At 38.4% G+C, this 21,417-nt stretch overlaps 1 protein-coding gene across 3 annotated transcripts in view; it reads right to left on the reverse strand.

Moving 5' to 3' along the window:
• Nucleotides 1-21,362, reverse strand: part of LOC126267397 (transcriptional adapter 2B-like) — a 92,430-nt gene extending 71,068 nt beyond the window's left edge. For all 3 annotated transcript variants that reach the window (XM_049972599.1, XM_049972601.1, XM_049972600.1), the window contains exons 1-5: nucleotides 21,059-21,362; nucleotides 20,861-20,958; nucleotides 20,697-20,756; nucleotides 1,462-1,603; nucleotides 930-1,147 (exon numbers count right to left, since the gene is read on the reverse strand). In XM_049972599.1, the coding sequence (XP_049828556.1) occupies nucleotides 930-1,147; nucleotides 1,462-1,603; nucleotides 20,697-20,756; nucleotides 20,861-20,958; nucleotides 21,059-21,065 (525 nt within the window). In that variant the 5' untranslated portion in view covers nucleotides 21,066-21,362. The remainder of the gene's footprint in view (nucleotides 1-929; nucleotides 1,148-1,461; nucleotides 1,604-20,696; nucleotides 20,757-20,860; nucleotides 20,959-21,058) is intronic.
• Between the last annotated feature and the right edge of the window lie 55 nt (nucleotides 21,363-21,417).

Consider the following 21,417-nt stretch of genomic DNA (forward strand, 5'->3'; position numbering starts at 1 on the left):
CTGAATTCTAAGTTACACTTTGTTTTTCATACTAGGACATGTAAAAACTGTTCCTGTCTTCTTCCGCTTTCCTTTTTCCTCCCAACAATATAGCAATAGACAGCCTAACAGCCACAAGGTATACATGGCCTCTGCTGGCATTTGTGTTGCTTTTATTTGCTGGAAGCAGGGGACTAAATTTTCTAATTTATACACATGTCGAAACTAGCAGGCAGATATAATTGTCTTTTGTGTTCTTCGTAGAATATTTTATACATTATGAATGAAACTCACACAACACTAGTGTAATATTCTACAACATTCAACAGATATTTAATATTTAAATGTCCACGTCATCAAAACTGAATTGCTTTATAAATAATGAGTAAAATTGTATTTTATTTATTATATTTCACAAAAATGTACATTATATATAAAAATGTTCAAAAATTGAGTTACAACTGCTATTTCACTACAGTGTTTTCAAATATTTTCGCGACATATGGTTCCACAGCTACAATAAATTGTTTAAAAGAAGTCACTGTCAACTTCTGCCTGTAATTTTTGTATTGTAATGTGCTCTCCATTGATTACGGTAAACATGTCAGTTTCAAGTGAGTGCCTTGTAATGCACTGTGCATGGCCATTTCTTACATGTACAGACATCTTTGTTGACACCATTATTAAATGGCAAAGTCTGCTGGATTTGGCTAGACAACTCGAAGGCCATTTCTGATGAATGATGTCAAAAATGAGAACCCAGGTAGGGGCAAGAGAAAAGAGAAGGGCGTACCTCCAATACTTGCCTGCCCCCCCCCCCCCCCCCCTCACGTTGCCCCCAAACTGCCAATTTAGCTGTTCCACAATAGTTTTTGCCAGTCTCATTTCTGTAGCTGCATTCTTCATGTTTCTAATTAAGTCCATGTTAAGAACACTTTAGAAGAACATACCCTCTCAAAATCATCTCGCTGTGGCATATATCCAAGCTGTGTTGCCTCTTCTGGAGTAATATCCATTGGCGGCAGCTGTGCTGTCAGTGTAGGAGAAAGTGGATCAGAATTTGTGCATGTCTGATCAGTCAGTTTCGATTTTGAACTCTGTGCAGGAGGCCATGTTAAACGACCGATGCTTCCCTCTATGAAGCGTGATATGTATTCTTCCTTGGCTTCTGCAATTAGATGTGCTTTTGTTAATTTCCAATACATGATAAAAAAATTAACCATGGAATCAAATTATAGAAATGCAATATCACTTATAAAGTACTATATGAAAACCAAAGAGTAATCAGTGAAGCCTTTAAACAAACATGCATGACAAAATGCAATTGTAATGAACAAAGAGTTGCTTGTTTTATAGGGAAGTACCAAAAAATCAACAGCAACTGGAATCAGACAAAGGAAATAATTCTTTGTTTTAATGTATTGAAAAATTCTCCTCCATAAACCCTCACACGTGCTCAAGCATTCCTGGTCAATAAATTACCTTCACTTGTACGAGTCTCTATATGTCTGCTTATATCTTCCCAGTTTCCAAAGCCATACTGTTCAATGGCATTCAATAAATGCAGTTCTTCACGAGCTGACCATCCACCTCGTCCAAGACCAACTCCAATTGCACCCGAATCCTAAGAAAGAGTAACATACAATATTCAATAACTGACTCAGCAAAGTCTTTAACACTGAAAAGGGGATTCTTTAATAAGCTTTCCCCCCCCCCCCCCCCCCTCTATACTTTCGTTCCTGATGCAGTATGTAGTGCCACAAATAGCTCAGGTTTCTGAGTCTACCTCCATACAAGGTATTAAATCAAGAATCCACATGAAAAATGTAGCTCTGCATCATATGACACAATACGAATTAAATATTATGGGAGTAATATCATGTGAAAGAGAAAATGTACTCGGCAAGTCATTTTGTAAGAGAGCTAGGATCAGGATCCCCCTGCAAGAATTTGGTGAGCACATGAAAAATACACTACCATGTTATTTGGATGACATCACAAGTTCAACATTCAGAGCAGTACAGACAGAGGGTACTAACATTATAAACATCAAACCCGCCACATTTGTCTTTATACACAGTATTGCTCACAAAATGCCTTATCATAGCATTACACACATCTCTATACCAAAGAGATACATCATACCACACCACAAAGCAACACTCCCAGTTTTAATCAGGCAAAATTTGTACATCTGAATGACTATCAGCTACTCATTTTACCTGTTTCATTTGCATCACCCACCACAGAAATCTTACGAATTATCATAGAAAAGACGGAGCAGTCGAGGATAGCACCAGCAGATATTGATAAATCTAGTACTGACAATACATTCAAAATGAAAGCAGAACTTAATAAAAATATTTGCAAGATAAGAGCAACATCAAGAACAACATGAAAAACCTAGAACAATTAAAGCTGATCTTACAGACACATCAGCCGTTTTTATTTATTTCATTTTTCGTTTTTATACATTGGATGCACCAAATTTGAAACACAAAATAAAACAAAGGTGGCAGCAATCCATAAGGCGGAAAAACAAAAGAAAGAGAATTAAATATGAGAGGGGCACAAGAAACAGACTTAAGGTCAACAAAAATGAAGAGAAAATAAATAAGAGAGCAGAAATAGGTACAGACGAGGAAGGAGGGGGACAAGGGACATAGAGCACATATGATAGTGCAAAATTTAAATAGAAAAGGGAAAGTAGAAATCTTAGCAGGAGAAATAGGAGCATTTAGCTGGACAAAAACAACACACGTGGAGGTCACAGCAAGTGTTAGAGAGAGCCAGTACCCAACTTCTGAATTCAAAAGAACTGTTAAGAATGGCAAATCAAATTACCTCTAAGTTATGAATAGCATGCCAAAGATGATTTTTCCAAAGCATATGATAGTATTTGCAAATTCTCACTTTATGTTGATACTCATTGTGCAGAATGTCCTTTCAGGTATGCTGCCAGATTGTCATGTCTTCTTGGGACATTACTCCACCATCAAGTCCTCCATCACACACTGGGTTAGCCTCTCCTCCCTTCAATTCACTGACTAACCCTACCATTCTCTTCATCACAGCAACACAAAGGGAGGGGATAATCAGAATATATAAACGGGAGTATTAGTTTCATTTGACAACACAGTACGTCAAGGAGCATTTCATGGTGACCAGTTATGTTGCCAGAACATTGTGCAAGAAAGATATGACATCTTGGCTACATATTCAAAAGAACAGTATGCAGGACAGTAAGTGTGACCTCATTTGGTCTGCAGTGTTGGCACAATTTAATCATGCAAGTGAATATGTGCATTTTTCTTAGTCCATTAGGTCTGCCACACACTTCACACTGTTTTGCAAAGTATACATGTAGATACAGCTAGCCCTGATAAATGACACCCAGAAGCTCAGTAATGATTTCAGTATTGTTTGCATGCCAGTCAACTATTATTTATACTGCATTTAGCACTTTCCAGTATCATATTAATGGTCCTTATAAATAGCTTTGCCTTTAAATATGTCTGTGTGTGTGTGTGTGTGTGTGTGTGTGTGTGTGTGTGTGTGTGTGTGTGTGTGTGTGTGTGTGCGTGTGCGCGCGCGCGCGCGCGCGCGCGCGCGTGCGCGTGTGTGTGTGCTAGTATATACCTATCCTTTTTTCCCCCTAAGGTAAGTTTGTCCGCTCCCGGGATTGGAATGACTCCTTACCCTCTCCCTTAAAACCCACATCCTTTCGTCTTTCCCTCTCCTTCCCTCTTTCCTGAAGAAGCAACCGTTGGTTGCTAAAGCTAGAAATTTTGTGTGTTATTTTATTGTGCCTGTCTACCGGCGCTTTCCCGCTTGGTAAGTCTTGGAATCTTTGTTTTTAATATATTTTTCCCATGTGGAAGTTTCTTTCTGTTTTATTTACATCAATAAGATATAATATATATATATTTTGCTTCCTGAAATGGGAATAGTATTTGATTTCTCCACCATTTAACATCTCGTGCAAAGGCCTTCAACTTCACTGTTTATCTATATTTCGTAAGGTACTAAGTCTATGAGGTGGGCAAAAAAGCTCTCATTTTCTGCCACCTCCTCCCAGTGAACGTAGGCAACATTTCAATAACTTGATTCTACAGAATGCACCTTTATAGCCTACATTTGCAGGAGGATGAACCGATTTAATATTTCCAAATAAAATACAAAGCATTAATGCACAGTCATATGAAATGGGTGAAGATAGTTTTGAGCATCTCATTCATTTGTCTGAGTTATTTCAGAGAACATAATATACGTTCATGATTTGCAGGGGCAATTAAACCAGGCAATCAAATTGGCACAGGGCAAGACATTTTGAGAAACAGCAAAAGCAACTGCTGGCTTTGTAGTAGCATTAAAGCAGGTGAAAGACAGTCAAAGAGAAGAGTATTGTATATTCAATGACACAATGAAGCTAAGAACATTGGTTCCATTAACAGATTTAGTTAACAAGATACAACATTAGACAGTGAATAATGGAAGACTTTAGAATCTATTTGATGGTGCACCTGCATTGGAGAACATCCAATTCTTTTGTCATACAACTGATTCAGCATAAACACACTATAAATTCAACACAGATCACAAACAAATGCTACTGCATGTCACATATTCAAAGAGCACTGGTGGAACAAATAATTGTACAACTGACTGCCACAATCACAAAACTGAGAGATCCTGTAAATCCACTGATGTCTCCATTAATATTTATTGTCAGGAAGAAAACAGCTTCTCTATAATCGAGGTTTTCTTTTTGCATCAATTATCAAACTCTGAATGTAGTCATTAAACTGGACATCAAACCCATACCAAACTCAGAGGAAACAATGCATTGTTTCAAATGATGTAAATTATTTCAGAAGTCATTAAACTGCACATTAAACCCACAGCAAACTTGGAGGAAATTGTGGATTACTACAAATAATGTAATTTTTTTCAGTAAGTGGTCTCCATGTGGTTATCATCAACTAAGAGTATAGTCTGACAGCCAGGCTAAAGCTTCATTTGTTTTTGCAAGAGGAGTGTATTAATATCTTTAGACCTGTTCATATAGTAGTACCGTGTGCAGTAAACTAGACCAAGATCAAATTTGCAGTGAGCTGGGAGACCACCAGCCAGCCTGAGTGTGGTTTCCCATGCTCATATAGGCAAATGCTGTGCTGGCCTCCAAATTTCACCTCAGAATACAATATGCAAACAGATTATGACAACACACAGAACAAAGACTACACAATTCACATAAAGATGACACACACAGCTTCCTTCCCTTATGTTACCTTGATAACTGTGGCATCAATAAGAGATCCAGCCACAAAGTTAAATAATAAAATAAAATTTGCCAAATCCTGAAAACGCAGACCCCTTACTAGATGGGATAAATGCTATCCAAAAGATGAAATATGTTTAGCATCTTCCTATACAATGTGTCAGGCACCTTTCAGTGCCTGGAGCTTCAGTTGCAACCAAATATAGGCACTTGTGTACCTTAACACCAATCACTGAAGCACAACCATGGCAGGAGGAATCCAGCGATTAATGTATCTTGTACCAGTGAGGAAGATCTTTACCCCATTAACAGGACAGGATGAAGTAAAGGTCTGAAATTCTATTACTGGCTTATCTTTATTCACCCAGGGATAATCTCAAAATGATGTACGATTTGTCAAGGTAATACAATGCTAATCAATAGGCCAAAACATAACACACAACATACATAATATGCTTTAAAGGGATAGAACAGGTGGCCTACAGGGGTAGGACAGGTAATCAGCCGTGGCCTAGATTAAGGAACCGTCCCAGAATGTGCCACGATGATCCAGCAAACCTACGGAAAGCCCAAATCAGAATGGCTGGGCAGAGCAGCTCCATCCTCTAAAATATGAGGTCAGCATCCTAACAGCTGAACATTCTCATTTGGTAGCCAACATTACTGTAAAATTCTGAAGTCTGTAGTTACAAAAACCAAAAAATGTGTGCAAAAAATAAAAAATAGAGTTCAAAAATAATTAGGAACAGTATTCAACAAGAAACTACAAAAAACAGCAGTGTTAATGATAGTGTTGAACGAAGAGCAAGCCAGTGTTCTCCTGCAATGCTTAATGGCAGCTAAAACAAAATGTGCTACATGGCTTAGGCTGCTGTACCCAATGGAACAGCCTTGTGACTGCAGTTGGCTTGTAGGCTTTCTACTGATGGCAGTCAATATGATGGAAGCTTGTATTCATTGTCATGATTTCTGATGGTAGGCACTTCCATTATCTCAATTCCCTTTCATATCTTTGCCTTTAAGGCAAGTGCTACCTAACAAATATGCCAGATTCCTATAATTGTATGGGCACTTCACACTCATTGGGATGTTCTACCACTGCCGAATTCCTACACTGGCTAAGCCTTACATATCACTCAACTCTGTCAGATGTCAGTTAATAGGTCACTTCGTCTCCACAGTTTGTACTAGTCTGCACTTACACATATTTCATAGACTCCAGGGTTATTCCATATAAATGTGAGCCACTATTTCAAAATTAGTTTCCCACAGAAATGTTTCTTCTTAATGTAACAGTATTCGAAACATGTTAGGCTACATGGAAATGTTGTTGTTGTTGTTGTCTTCAGTCCAGAGACTAGTTTGATGCAGCTCTCCATGATACTCTATCCTGTGCAAGCTTCAACTCCCAGTACCTACTGCAACCTACACCCAACTGAATCTGTTTAGTGTATTCATCTCTTGGTCTCCCTCTACGATTTTTACCCTCCATGCTTCCCTCCAATACTAAACTGATGATCCCTTGATGCCTCAGAATATGTCCTACCAACTGCTCCCTTCTACTAGCCAAATTGTGCCACAAATTTCACTTCTCCCCAGTTCTATTCAATACCTCCTCGTTAGTTATGTGATCTACCCATCTAATCTTCAGCATTCTTTTGTAGCACCACATTTCAAAAGCTTCTATTCTCTTCTTGTCTAAACTATTTATCGGCCACGTTCCACTTCGATACATGGCTACACCCCATACAAATACTTTCCTGACACTTAAATCTATACTCGATGTTAACAAATTTCTCTTCTTCAGAAACGCTTCCGTTGCCATTGCCAGTCTACATTTTATATTCTCTCTACTTCAACCATCATCAGTTATTTTGCTCCCCAAATAGCAAAACTCCTTTACTACTTTAAGTGTCTCATTTCCTAATCTAATTCCCTCAGCATCACTTGATTTAATTCGACTACATTCCATGATCCTTGTTTTGCTTTTGTTGATGTTCATCTGATATTCCCCTTTCAAGACACTGTCCATTCCGTTCAACTGCTCTTACAGGTCCTTTGATGTGCCTGACAGAATTACAATGTCATTGGCGAACCTCAATGTTTTTATTTCTTCTCCATGGATTTTAAATTGTACTCTGAATTTTTCTTTTGTTTCCTTTACTGCTAGCTCAATATACAGATCGAATAACATTGGGGATAGGCTACAACCCTGACTCACTCCCTTCCTAACCACTGCTTCCCTTTCATGCCCCCTGACTCTCATAACTGCCATCTGGTTTCTGTACAAATTGTAAATAGCCTTTCGCTCCCTGTATTTTACCCCTGCCACCTTCAGAATTTGAAAGAGTATTCCAGTCAACATTGTCAAAAGCTTTCTCTAAGTCTACAAATGCTAGAAACATAGGTTTACCTTTCCTTAACCTATTTTCTAAGATAAGTCGTAGGGTCAGTATTGCCTCAAGTGTTCCAACGTTTCTACGGAATCCAAACTGATCTTCCCCGAGGTCTGCTTCTACCAGTTTTTCCATTCATCTGTAAAGAATTTGTGTTAGTATTTTGCAGCTGTGACTTATTAAACTGATAGTTCAGTACTTTTCACATCTGTCAACACCGGCTTTGTTGGGGATTGGAATTATTATATTCTTACTGATGTCTGAGGGAATTTCGCCTGCCTCACACATCTTGCTCACCAGATGGTAGAGTTTTGTCAGGACTGGCTCTCCCAAGGCTGTCAGTAGCGCTAATGGAATGTTGTCTACTCCCAGGGCCTTGTTTTGACTTAGGTCTTTCAGTGCTCTGTCGAACTCTTCATGCAGTATCATATCTCCCATTTCATCTTCATCTACATCCTCTTCCATTTCCATAATATTGTCCTCAAGAACATTGCCCCTGTATAGACCCTCTATATACTCCTTCCACCTTTCTGCTTTCCCTTCTTTGCTTAGAACTGTATTTCCATCTGAGCTCCTGGTATTCATAAAAGTGGTACTATTTTGTCCAAAGGTCTCATTAATTTTCCTGTAGGCAGTATCTATCTTACCCCTAGTGAGATGAGCCTCTACATCCTTACATTTGTCCTCTAGCCATCCCTGCTTAGCCATTTTACACTTCCTGTCGATCTCATTTTTGAGACGTTTGTATTCCTTTTTGCCTGCTTCATTTACTGCATTTTTATATTAACTCCATTCATCAATTAAATTCAATATTTGTTCTGTTACCCAAGGATTTCTACTAGCCCTAGCCTTTTTACCTACTTGATCCTTTGCTGCCTTCACTGTTTCATCTCTCAAAGCTGCTTATTATTCTTCTACTGCAATTTAATCTACGGTTCATAACCAATAGATTGTGGTCAGAGTCCACATCTTCCACATCTGCCCCTGGAAATGTCTTACAATTTAAAACCTGGTTCCTAAATCTCTGTCTTACCATTATATAATCTATCTGAAACTTTCCAGTATCTCCAGGCTTCTTCCATGTATAAAACCTTCTTTCATGATTCTTGAACCAAGTGTTAGCTAAGATTAAGTTATGCTCTGTGCAAAATTCTACCAGGTGGCTTCCTCTTTCATTCCTTAGCCCCATTCCATATTCACCTACTACATTTCCTTCCCTTCAATTCCTACTATCAAATTCCAGTCACCCATGACTATTAAATTTTCATCTCCCTTCACTATCTGAATAATTTCTTTTATCTCATCATACATTTCATCAATCTGTTCGTCATCTGCGGAGCTAGTTGGCATATAAACTTGTACTACTGTGGTAGGTGTGAGCTTCGTATCTATCTTGGCCACAACAATACGTTCACTATGCTGTTTGTAGTAGCTTACCCGCATTCCTATTTTTTATTCATTATTAAACATACTCCTGCATTACCCCTATGGAAATACAGTCTTTGAAAATAAAAATATACATGATGGAAGTTTAAAATTCCTGTAGTTAGTTATAAAACTTACAATCATTAATGATGTCTTTTTCAAATACAGCTGAAGTGAAGTTGAGAAAAGAAAGTTATGGGCATGATACTATACATCTGTTAATAATGTGAATGTAAACATTTTTATTCAAAGTCTAGTGGACAGTGCATTGTGGACAGTGAGACTGAATGGAAGAATGATAAGGGAAGATTCAGAAAGTTGAAGATTCATTGTATATGCACACAGAGAGGCAGTAGATGTTTGAAAGAAATTGAAAAGCAGTTAATAGCTTTCAAAACTGACTGATATATTATAAAAAATGTAAACCTAACATTCTGAAGACTCGAGAAAAATGTTAAAAATGAAACAGCTGTTCTTCAGTTATACTGCTGCTTCTCAGGTTGGTGTACAGAGTGCATGTGCACATCAACAAGTCACTCCCTTCACTGCTGTAGCTTGATTTGATGATAACAGTACTGAGAAGTTTCGTACATATCAGCAAAAACTTAACTCACAACAAGCACAGTGCGTGGGTTTTTATGAAGAACATAATTAAGATCCTTCAATAAGAGTTTCGCATTATGGAACGTATTCAGATCTTATCTGATGGCTTTGTTGGAGCAATTAGGAAATGTTTTTAATTTGACATATTCTCTACAAGATTTTGGTGCCACAAACAAAACTTCCTGAAGCGATTTAGGGAAATCACGGAAAACCTAAATCAGGATGGCCGGAGACGGGATTGAACCGTCGTCCTCCCGAATGCGAGTCCAGTGTGCTAACACACACACAGAATTTCTAGCTTTCACAACCGACGGTTGCTCCTTCAGGAAAGAGGAAAGGAGAGGGAAAGACGAAAGGATGTGGGTTTTAAGGGAGAGGGTAAGGAGTCATTCCAATCCCAGGAGCGGAAAGACTTACCTTAGGGGGAAAAAAGGACAGGTGTACACTCGCGCGCGCTTTGTTTTTAATATATTTTTCCTATGTGGAAGTTTCTTTCTATTTTATTTACATCATTAATTACAAATTTCTGTAGTTGTACATACAAGTTTGGATGTAGCTGTATCGCGTTGATGTGCTAGTGGATATTGTGTGGTGTGACTCCTGTAGTTGATAGTACAATTGGTGTAATGTCAACTTGATCCTGATGCCACATGTCCTTGACTTCCTCAGTCAGTTGAATGTATTTCTCAATTTTTTATCCTGTTTTCTGCTGTATATTTGTTGTATTGGGTATCGATATTTCGATTAGTTGTGTTAATTTCTTCTTTTTATTGGTGAGTATGATGTCAGGTTTGTTATGTGTTGTTGTTTTATCTGTTATAATGGTTCTGTTCCAGTATAATTTGTATTCATCATTCTTCAGTACATTTTGTGGTGCATACTTGTATGTGGTAATGGTGGTTAGTGTTTAACGTTCCGTCGACAACGAGGTCATTAGAGACGGAGTGCAAGCTCGGGTTAGGGAAGGATAGGGAAGGAAATCGGCCGTGTCCTTTCAAAGGAACCATCCCGGCATTTGCCTGAAGCGATTTAGGGAAATCACAGAAAACCTAAATCAGGATGGCCGGAGACGGGATTGAACCGTTGTCCTCCCGAATGAGAGTCCAGTGTGCTAACCACTGCACCACCTTGCTCGGTATATGTGGGAATGTGTTGTTTTATTAGTTTAAGCTGTTGATGTATTATTTTTGCTACATTGTCATGTCTTCTGGGGTATTCTGTATTTGCTAGTATTGTACATCTGCTTGTGATGTGATCTACCATTTCTATTTGTTGTTTGCAAAGTCTGCATTTATCTGTTGTGGTATTGGGATATTAATATGCTTGTTGTAATATCTGGTATTTATTGTTTGATCCTGTATTGCAATCGTGAATCCTTCTGTCTCACTGTATATATTGCCTTTTCTTAGCCATGTGTTGGATGCGTCTTGATCGATGTGTGGCTGTGTTAGATGATATGGGTGCTTGCCATGTAGTGTTTTCTTTTTCCAATTTACTTTCTTTGTACCTGTTGATGTTATATGATCTAAAGGGTTGTAGAAGTGTTTATGAAATTGCAGTGGTGTAGCCAATGTAATTATATGAGTGATTGCTTTGTGTATTTTGCTAGTTTCTGCTCGTTCTATAAAGAATTTTCTTAAATTGTCTTACCTGTCCATGATGTAGGTTTTTTATGTTGATAAATCCCCTACCTTCTTCCTTTCTGCTTAATGTGAATCTTTCTGTTGCTGAATGTATGTGATGCATTCTGTATTTGTGGCATTGTGATCGTGTAAGTGTATTGAGTGCTTCTAGGTCTGTGTTACTCCATTTCACTACTCCATATGAGTAGGTCAATATTGGTATAGCATAAGTATTTATAGCTTTTGTCTTGTTTCTTACTGTCAATTCTGTTTTCAGTATTTTTGTTAGTCTTTGTCTGTATTTTTCGTTTAGTTCTTATCTATTCCTATTTTTTTGTCTATAGCCTTGATATTTATAGGTATCTGTTTTTTCAATTGCTTCTATGCAGTCGCTGTGGTTATCCAATATGTAATCATCTTGTTTAGTATGTTTTCCCTTGACTATGCTATTTTTCTTACATTTGTCTGTTCTGAAAGCCCTATTTATATCATTGCTGAATACTTCTGTTATCTTTAGCAATTGGTTGAGTTGTTGCTGCCAGTAGTATTAGATCATCCATGTATAGCGAATGTGTGATTTTGTGTTGGTATGTTCCAGTAATATTGTATCCATAATTTGTATTATTTAGCATGTTGGATAGTGGGTTCAGAGCAAGGCAGAACCAGAAAGGACTTAATGAGTCTCCTTGGTATATTCCACACTTAACCTGTATTGGCTGTGATGTGATATTATTTGAATTTGTTTGGATATTAAGTGTGGTTTTCCAATTTTTCATCACTATGTTTAGGAACTGTATCAATTTAGGCTCTACTTTGTATATTTCAATATTTGTAGTAACCATGAGTGGGGTACACTATCAAAAGCTTTTTGGTAATCAATGTATGCGTAGTGTAGTGACCTCTTTGTTTAGTTTTAGCTTGATATGTCACCTCTGCATCTATTATCAGTTGCTCTTTACATCCTCATGCTCCTTTGCAACAGCCTTTTTGTTCTTCGCTTATAATTTTGTTCTGTGTTGTATCTGTGTCAATCATTAGACAGATATTATTATTATTATTATTATTATTATTATTAAATATTCAGATATAAGTTAGTAATTCCTACCCACAACGTTTTACATGTTACAATAACAGAAATTGTTCAAAAGAATAGGAGTTGTCACGCAGAAACTTTTTCAGCTCTTTTCCACATTTTACTTTGCTGGAGATTTTATATTTCTGGATAAGTTATCAAGAATGTTAATAGCATTGTAAAGGATGTCATTTTTCCTTCCGGTGTTGTAATTGTGTAATTGTGTTACATAACTATTCCTTTTGAACAACAGAGGATTACAAACAACAAACTTCATGGGAGGTTAAATACATTGTGAAGCGGTAGTCACAACACCCGACTCATTAAGAGCAATGAAGACTTTCTTCTTCAAGCTGACTTACTCCAGAACATTATTCCGTATGACATTACAGAATGAAAATATGCAAAATATATCAACTAACTGATTTGTCTCTCCCCAAGATTTGCAACAAGTTTAGGCGCAAATGTAACCAGACTAAACAATGGAAACTCCAGGTTGGAATCCCAACAATATTAGGAAAAGGACAGATTTCTTCTCACCTTAACGATGACCCACTGAGTTGCACACAGGCACAAAGAACAGCCTGTTACATATTATAGCTTTTGGCCAAAGCCTTCTTCAGCAAAGGAAACACATTCGAGCACAAATGACTGCTATCACCGGCAGCTCTCACTGGAATGTAGCTGTCACGTGAATTGCAATCCGGAGTGGGGCAGGCAAGGGGGAGGGATAGGTGGATACAGCTGGGGGGAGAGGAGTGCTGTGTGGTGGGGTATGCAGAGACTAGATCGCAGGCTGATGAGACTGCCAATGACTGTGGGGGACATGAAGAGGGAGGAAGTGACAGGACAAGGGTGGTGGAAACTATTGGGTGGACAGTATGGGTCAGTGTGTTACTGTACGCTGAGGATGGGATAATTTCGGGAGTGGAGAATGTGTTGCAAAGATAACTCCCATTTGGGTAGTTCAGAAAAGCTGGTGGTGGAGAGGGGGGGGGGGGATACATATGGCTCCAGGTGTGAAGCAGGCACTGAAACCAAACATGTTACATTCAGCTGTTTGTTGTACCACATGGTGGTCTACCTTGCTCTTGGACAGAGTTTGGCAGTGGCCATTTATCTTGGCGGACAGCTGGTTGGTAGTCATACCAACATATAAAGCTGTGCAGTGGTTGCAGCAGAGCTGGAATACGAAATAGCTGCTTTTACAGGTGGCCCTGGCTTTGATGGGGCTAAGGTAAGCCAGTGACAGGACTGGAATAAGAAGAGCTGGATGAGTGGATTGGGCAGGTCTTGTACTTGGGCCTTCCACAGGGGTTTATTGATCCCCGTGGAAAAGGGTTGGAATTGGGAGTGGCACAGGGATGGACAAGGATGTTGCAAAGGTTGGGTGGGCAATGGAACACCATTTTAGAAGAGTGGGAAGGATCTTCTGTACGATGTCATTTCAGGACTCGGCAGCCCAAGACCGTGGTCATGTGTGTGCGAGTTGTGCTTGCATGAATGTGTGTGTGTGTGTGTGTGTGTGTGTGTGTGTGTGTGTGTGTGTGTGTCATCTACTGAGAAGGAAGTCTTTTGGCTGAAAGCTCACTTGTGTAGCAATCTTTTTGTTGTGTCTGTCTGCAACTCAACATCTCCACTATAGTTCCTGTCTTCTTTACTGATAAGGCTTTGACCGAAAGATACAATGTGTAACAATCTTTTCATTGTGCCTGTCTTCAACTTGATGGGTCATCCCTACAGTGAGTAGCAATCTGTATTTTTCCTAATATTTTGCCTGAACTAAGAAGTTGTTTTAGGAGTCCCAAAATGTGCTTTTCCAGTTTTAAATTCTCGCCATTATAGACATCTAAGAATTCTGAAGTTCCCCACCCTCTTTATTTCCTCACCATGTGTTACACTTATCATTGGTGTAGTATGTCTAAATGTGCAGAACTGAACACATTACACCCTTTTAAAATTGATAACAAGACTATCTGCAGAAAATCAGACAATGATACTTCTATGAATGTTGTTTACAATTTCTTAAGTTGCTGTATGTATGCTAGGATTGAATACAATACTAGTATCAACTAATTCTGCATGCTGTATATAAGACAGAAGATTGTTAAAATATATGAGGAACAATAACAGGCCTAAGATTGAGCATTTGGGAATCCCATATGAGATTTCTCCTCACTCGAGATAATGCCCATAAACTATATTTGTTGAATTACCAAGTACAACAGTCTACATTCTTTTGGTTAGATATGAAATTACCCATTGGTTGGTTATATCATCAGTCCAATAACACAAACAGTATATGTAGGAGAATATTTTGCTTCGCACTGTCAAATGACTTTGATAGGTCGCACAATGTACCAACTGGTTCTATTTTGTTATTTTAATGTTTGTAAAATCTAGTGAGTGAACACGTAAAAGGAATTCTCATTAGAGCCAAACTGTGATTTGCTGAGGACATTACTGTTGCTCAGGTGAGACACTATTCTATAATACATCACGTTCTCAAAAATTTTGGAAAATGACATCAGTAGTGAAACAGGTCAGTAGTTACTGACATCTCTCCTATCACCTTCTTCAAAGAGACATTTAACAATGGCATATTTTAGATAAGACAGGGCTTATTGTATGGAAAGAATTTTTAGTATGGATTGGAAACACCATCAAATCCATGTCCTGTATTTCGAAAGTGCTGAGAAACCATTGATTTTTCCAGCTGACTACTCCACGTTCGACATTGGTGTTCATTGCAGCTACGTTTAACGGCGGGGAGGTTTGACCACTAAAGAATTTTGCACACTATAGAGGAATTTTTAGAACACTTTCACATCTCTTTAAAAAGATGTAAATAAAAATAAATAAAATTAGACAAATAATAAAAAAATCTGCATGTTTTTCCCACAAAGTTAATATTAACTAACGAAACTGTAAGAACTGCATGAAATTTCGTGCAAGAAAATTTCTAATCACTGACTGGGTTTGCTGCTGTTTGATTTTGTGTAACACATGCTGCTTGAAATTTATTACTGTCCTTAGATGGCATAGCTCTGTATATGTCTATGTGGGTACGTGTAGACAGTACATGAACATACTGATGTCTTCATCTGAGCCAACTACTTTTCAAACTGTAACACTAATATCTGGACTACATGTGCACTCATTTATCTTATCTGTCCATTACTCAGATAATAATGTACACAAAAAAAGTTTACAAATTTAATGGCATCAAAAAATTTTACTGCACTACACAATTTCACAACAATGTGAGAAAGTTGTTTTGGTGAATGTCTCTCCAGTTGACAAGTTACTACGTAACGTACTCAAATCATCTTATGACGACTTGGTAAAAAGTCAAAACCAGAAATGGTGTGATCTGAAGTTGAAATAAAAATAAAAAAGGAAGCACACAAAAGACATGGTCACATGTCAATGTATACATAAATGCCATCAGCAGGTATGTAAATGATTAAGACTTTCAATTATCTATGAGATGTAGAATGGTCAGCAGATCACTTTAGTGTTGTCCATGTTTTGCATTATTACCAGGCCTAGTACAGTACATAAGGGTCGTGGAGACAATCAGATGATGAGTGATCATTGTGAAGGATACTGAGGGTGCTGTATCCTCATATCACACAAGTGCAATCAGCACCAGAGTTTGGAAGGGGCCTTATTTTGGATCTTCATTTGGCTGGCTGGTCAAATCATGCAGTATCCAGATACGTAGGGCATTCGGATGTGTGACTGCATGGAAACATGAGGGCACGCATACATGTCAAGGTTCCAGTAGATCACCAAAAGGGACGATTGCCATATTGTTTGCCAAGCATACAGTAACCCCTTCGCAACAGTATCTACCATTCAAGAACTAGTAACAGACTTTCTGCAACATTGTGTGTCATCTCACACCACTGGCTGGCTACTAGCGGGTGAATGGTGTTGGATTGTTTAGGGATGAATACCGGTTCTGAACCATAGTAGATGATCCTCATCAGTGAGTATTACGGTGACCTGGGCAAAGGTCCCACTCATCCAATGTTTTGGAAAGGCACAGTGGTTATATTTTTGTTAGTGTGGGAAGCCTTTGGGTATGACTTCATTCACTGCTAGCAGCGACTGAGGGAACTCTGATGGCGCAATGCTGCATAACAGACATCCTGCATCCTCATTTGTTACCTCTCATGCAACAGTGTCTTGTTGACAATGTCCATCACACAAGACACGTGTCAATGAGATGTCTGCATGATGCTATGGTAATCTCAAGGCCCATAAGATCCCCAGACCTGTCCCTGATAGAACATGTGACTCCAGCTTGGATGTCTACTCCATCCTTGTGTCAGTGCCCAGGATATCAAGGACCAGTTAGAAAGTTGTGGGTCAATTTGCCTCAGAAGCTACAATGGCTTTATGACAGCCTTCCCAACTGAATCAGTCCATGCATCCACATCACAGTGTGTGCAACATAACACTGACAAAAAGAGGACTCATACTGCCAAGTTCTTCGTAAATATGACTTGATTTTGTTAACGCTAGAATAATATCACATACCCGTTCAGTATCTGAAGTTTTATTTCATTTTCTTTACCTCTTCTGGGTGCTTCACTTTTCTGTCAGGCAGTGTAAATAGTAAGCAAAATTTTACATGATGGTTATGGTGTTTTCCTAAGGCAGTATGTCTAATCTCTGTAGGCCTATTGTCATGTACTAAAAGATTTAATGGTAAAGCACTGGACATGGGGAACTATCAACTTCACTGAAGACTAAAGGTCACACACAGAACACGCAAATCAGTCTAGTGAACAAAGCCAACCATCGGAATAACAACTTAAGTGTGATATCATATGTTAGGTAATTGGCATAAGCAGTGTTTCTGTTTATGTGTCTCAATTCAAATACTGTACTAGTTCTTTAACAAAATGTCATAGTTAATATGGGTGATAGCATAGATCGTGTTGTGTACCAGACCCATATAGGACTGGTGGAGGTGGAGAGTGCATTGATCATCACAATATTACTTTCTGTTTTGCATTTTCTCAATAGTGGTTTTGGTAACAGACTGCTCTGTGGTGTAGCCAGAGCTCTTGGTTATTTTGCAATGTAACAGGTCTGGTTTGGGTATCAGTTGACAAAACACACACACACACACACACACACACACACACACACACACACACACACACACACACACATATATATATATATAGTGTTGGGTGCTCACACCTCATCAGAAACTGCAGAAGTTAGAGACTTACCCACTCCGTAAAGTGAGATAGGCGATAATCTGTGACAGATCTGAAAACAGATTACAAAGCTGGTGCAGGTAAGTGTTTTGGAGTACACCATTTAGTCACATTGTTGAACATGGGGCTCAGCAGCAAATGACCCCTACATGTTCTCATGCTGACCCAATGAAATTTCAAATTACAACTGCATTGGGTACAGGATCTTCAGGTTTGATTGTGGATCACTGTAAATGTGTCACCTAGTCACATGAACATTGTTTCTTGGTAGTCCAGGTTGATGGTCGTTTCTAGTTATGTCACCACCCAGTGACAGGCTACTAAAAACATGTACCGTGCAGCATACGAGGTGTGACAATAAAGTAATGAGACTGATTTGCTTTGCAAGGTGTGGCAACCCTGCAGGCTTGCATAGGTACAATATCATTGACCTTGGTCTATAAGCTGCTTCTAATCCAAGCTGCACATCGACGCAACTGCTCAGTCATGAGTTGTGCTGTAATAAGTTGGCATGTGTTTGTGTCTTTCGTCAAGGAAATGGAACTGCATAATATTGGGTAACGGTATGCCATTTCTTTTTGCATTAAATTGGGTAAAAATGAGATGACAACTTATGGTAAGTGTCAGAAGGCTTTTGGAGAGGAAGTTATGTCAAGTGGTCAAGTTTTTCGTTGGCATAAAATGTTTAGTGAAGGCAGAACGAATGTTGAAGATGAAGACTGCAGCTGATGACCATCAACCTCATGGACGGATGTCAACTTGGTCCAGGTGTGTGAACTCTTACGATCTGGTCGAAGATTATCCGTGAAAATGATTGCAGAAGAACTAAACATCAATCAAAAAACAGTTTGTCTAACAATAACTGAATATCTTGGTATGAGAAAGATTTGTGCAAAAATCTCACACCACAACAGCGAGAATCATGGAAAAATGTGGCAGCCGATCTGTTAGAGCAAATGGAAATCAATTTAGGATTGTTGAGCTGTGTTATCATTGGTGATGAAAGTTGGTTTATTCAGTACGATCCAGAGACAAAACGTCAAAGTTTGCAATGGTGTTTATAGGGCTCACCCAGACCAGAAAAAGCTTGCATGTGAAAGTCAAAAGTGAAATGCATGCTTGTGTGAATCTATGATTCCAAGGGAATTGTTCATAACGAGGGGGGGGGGTCCTCCTGGACGAACAGTTAACCAATTTTACTGCAAAGAAATTTTAGAAAGACTTCGTACAAGAGTTCTTTGTGTCCGTGCCAACATTGCTGATAATTGGATTCTGCATCACGATAATGCGCCATCCCATACTGTTCTGTCAGTACAGCAATTTTTAACCTCAAAACAAATTTCAGTACTATCACAGCCACCTCACTAGATATTGCTCCATGCAACTTTTTTCTATTTCCAAGAGTCAAAACGGGAGTCTAGGGACACCAGTTTCAAACAACACAAGATGTCCAAAAAGCTGTGACGAGGGTCTTTGAGGATATTACAGGAAATTAGTTCCAGAAATGTTACCATCAATCGCAGAAGCACTAGAAAAAGTGCGTGCAATCAGAAGGGAACTACTTTGAAGGAGATTACACTAGATTTGACTAAAACAGTACGCAATTTTTTTTTTTTTTTTTTTCACATCAGTCTCATTACTTTATTGTCGCACCTTGTATGCCTTGCAACTGGGGCAGTATTATGCTATGGGGGACATTTACTTGCACTTCCACAGAACCTGTGGTAGTAATCGAAGGGGGCATGACAGCTGTGGACTACTAAACTTACTTGCAGGCTAACTGCATCCCTTCATATTGATGTTCTTCCCAGTGACAAATGGCATCTTCCAGCACGGTCGATACCTGTCTGTGCCACAAGGCCAGAATCTTGCTAAAGTGGCTTGAGGAGCATTACAGTAAACACATGCTGTCACTTTGGACATCAAATTCGCCTGAACCCGAAGGAACATCTAATTATCCATTGCTAGCACTGTGCTCATTATCCACCAACCACAATTTAAGGTATTGCATGATGTGTGTAGGTGTGTGTACATTCTGTAGTAGTTATTATGTAAATGGCAAAAACCTCTTTTTTCCCACTGTGGTCTAATATTTTCAAGTTTCAAGGAATTAATAATGACACTCCCATTAACCACACCATTAGTTTGTCATTTTTGTTTTGCTAATGTTTTTGTGTTATTAGTGACCTCAATCACTGATTATTTGTTAAAGCTCATAGCACCACCATGTTAATGATGTCATTGGCCTGTGTGCACAATACTAGATTTTTTACTACTCCTACGTAAAGTTAATAGGGAAAAGACGACAGCATGAAGTTCAGGGGAAATAATAATAATAATCAGTATGATGATGCACTGTATCATCCATCCAACAAGCCAGTACCAAAAAGTCTAGCACTTAATCATTACACAGAGACAAGTAAATAAACGTACTTTTATCTTTTGTTGCTATTTACTAGTTGGTTGTAATTGTGTTTAAATACAATACCGAGTACTGTGACTAACATGGCAAGCTAACGCGTGCTTTTTTTGCGTTAATTTTACACCTGTTTCCACTTGTATCATTAAGTGGTGTCAATGCCACAAACATAAAACTAAATCAAAATACTAAAAAATAATCACAAGTATACTCAGGAACACACGTTTTATTTGCATTCAGAACGAATGCAACATTATTAAAAAGAAAATGCAGCACTGATTTCAAAACGATATCAGCGTAGTAGTCCTAAAATAAATTCGAACTTTGTGGATGCAAACTAACTGGCAAATAAGGAATTTAATGATACGCCAAGGTTATTCCTTACCTTCATCGTTTTCAATCAAGACAACAGTATCTAATAGTTTACATGTTTGCCTCTGCAATACAACTTAAGAAATGTGATATCTCTCAACATTAAAAACATTTACACAAATAAACTCTCCTAATTACAACAAAATAAAACAACAATTTGTGGCAACAAGAAACAGAGTCTACTTATTTACCAGGATGATGAATCATCTTTTAATTCCGTATGCCCTGTAAAATGTTTCATTTTTATCCTTAATAACCAACGACGCATAAACAATAATTGTACTTACCATGAACTGGTAGGCATGATCATTCCGATGCTGACCAATCTCTCCTCCAGCAGAAAAGCACTAAAACATAACAAATAAAACATGTTTCATAAATGTCACGACGAATTACAAATTTACCGCCCATTAGCATCCCCACCACAATCACGTGACGTACAGCGCCCTACCTGTAGGCACAAATCGAAATCAGGGCATTCTGCACACTTTATTCTTAGTCCCGTGATATCTTCCTGGCAATATGTGCAGTTATATTTTGCAAATAAATCTGAAAGACAAAATATAAAAGCGTTAGTAAATGTATTCGAAGAGATTATGTAGGTAACAGCATAAAATACGCCAACCCATTCACAACACCAAACACTTACCCGCCATGTTAGTTCTCTTATGACGTCAGCTACCAAACATCATCAAACCAAAACATGCTGGAAATCATTAAACCAGCCTTCCCAAATTTCATACATATTAGTGCAAAACACTTTTAGCAGTTACCAGTAAAATTATACAAACAGAAATCTGATCATAGCTATTAGGAAACATAGCTCTCTCAGACTACTCAACAACTTCCCAGTAGTCACCACATATCCGCCATTATGCCAATACATCTGAATTAAGAAAATAGTAGAGGTATCTTGTCTAAACAGCTTCAGCTTTTAAATAAGCAGTATTACAATAAAATACAATTTGCCACTGCCAGTTAATTCTCCATGTAACTTTTTAACTCAAA

This window comes from Schistocerca gregaria, chromosome 4, assembly GCF_023897955.1.
Source record: "Schistocerca gregaria isolate iqSchGreg1 chromosome 4, iqSchGreg1.2, whole genome shotgun sequence".
Taxonomy (NCBI): Eukaryota; Metazoa; Arthropoda; class Insecta; order Orthoptera; family Acrididae; genus Schistocerca; species Schistocerca gregaria.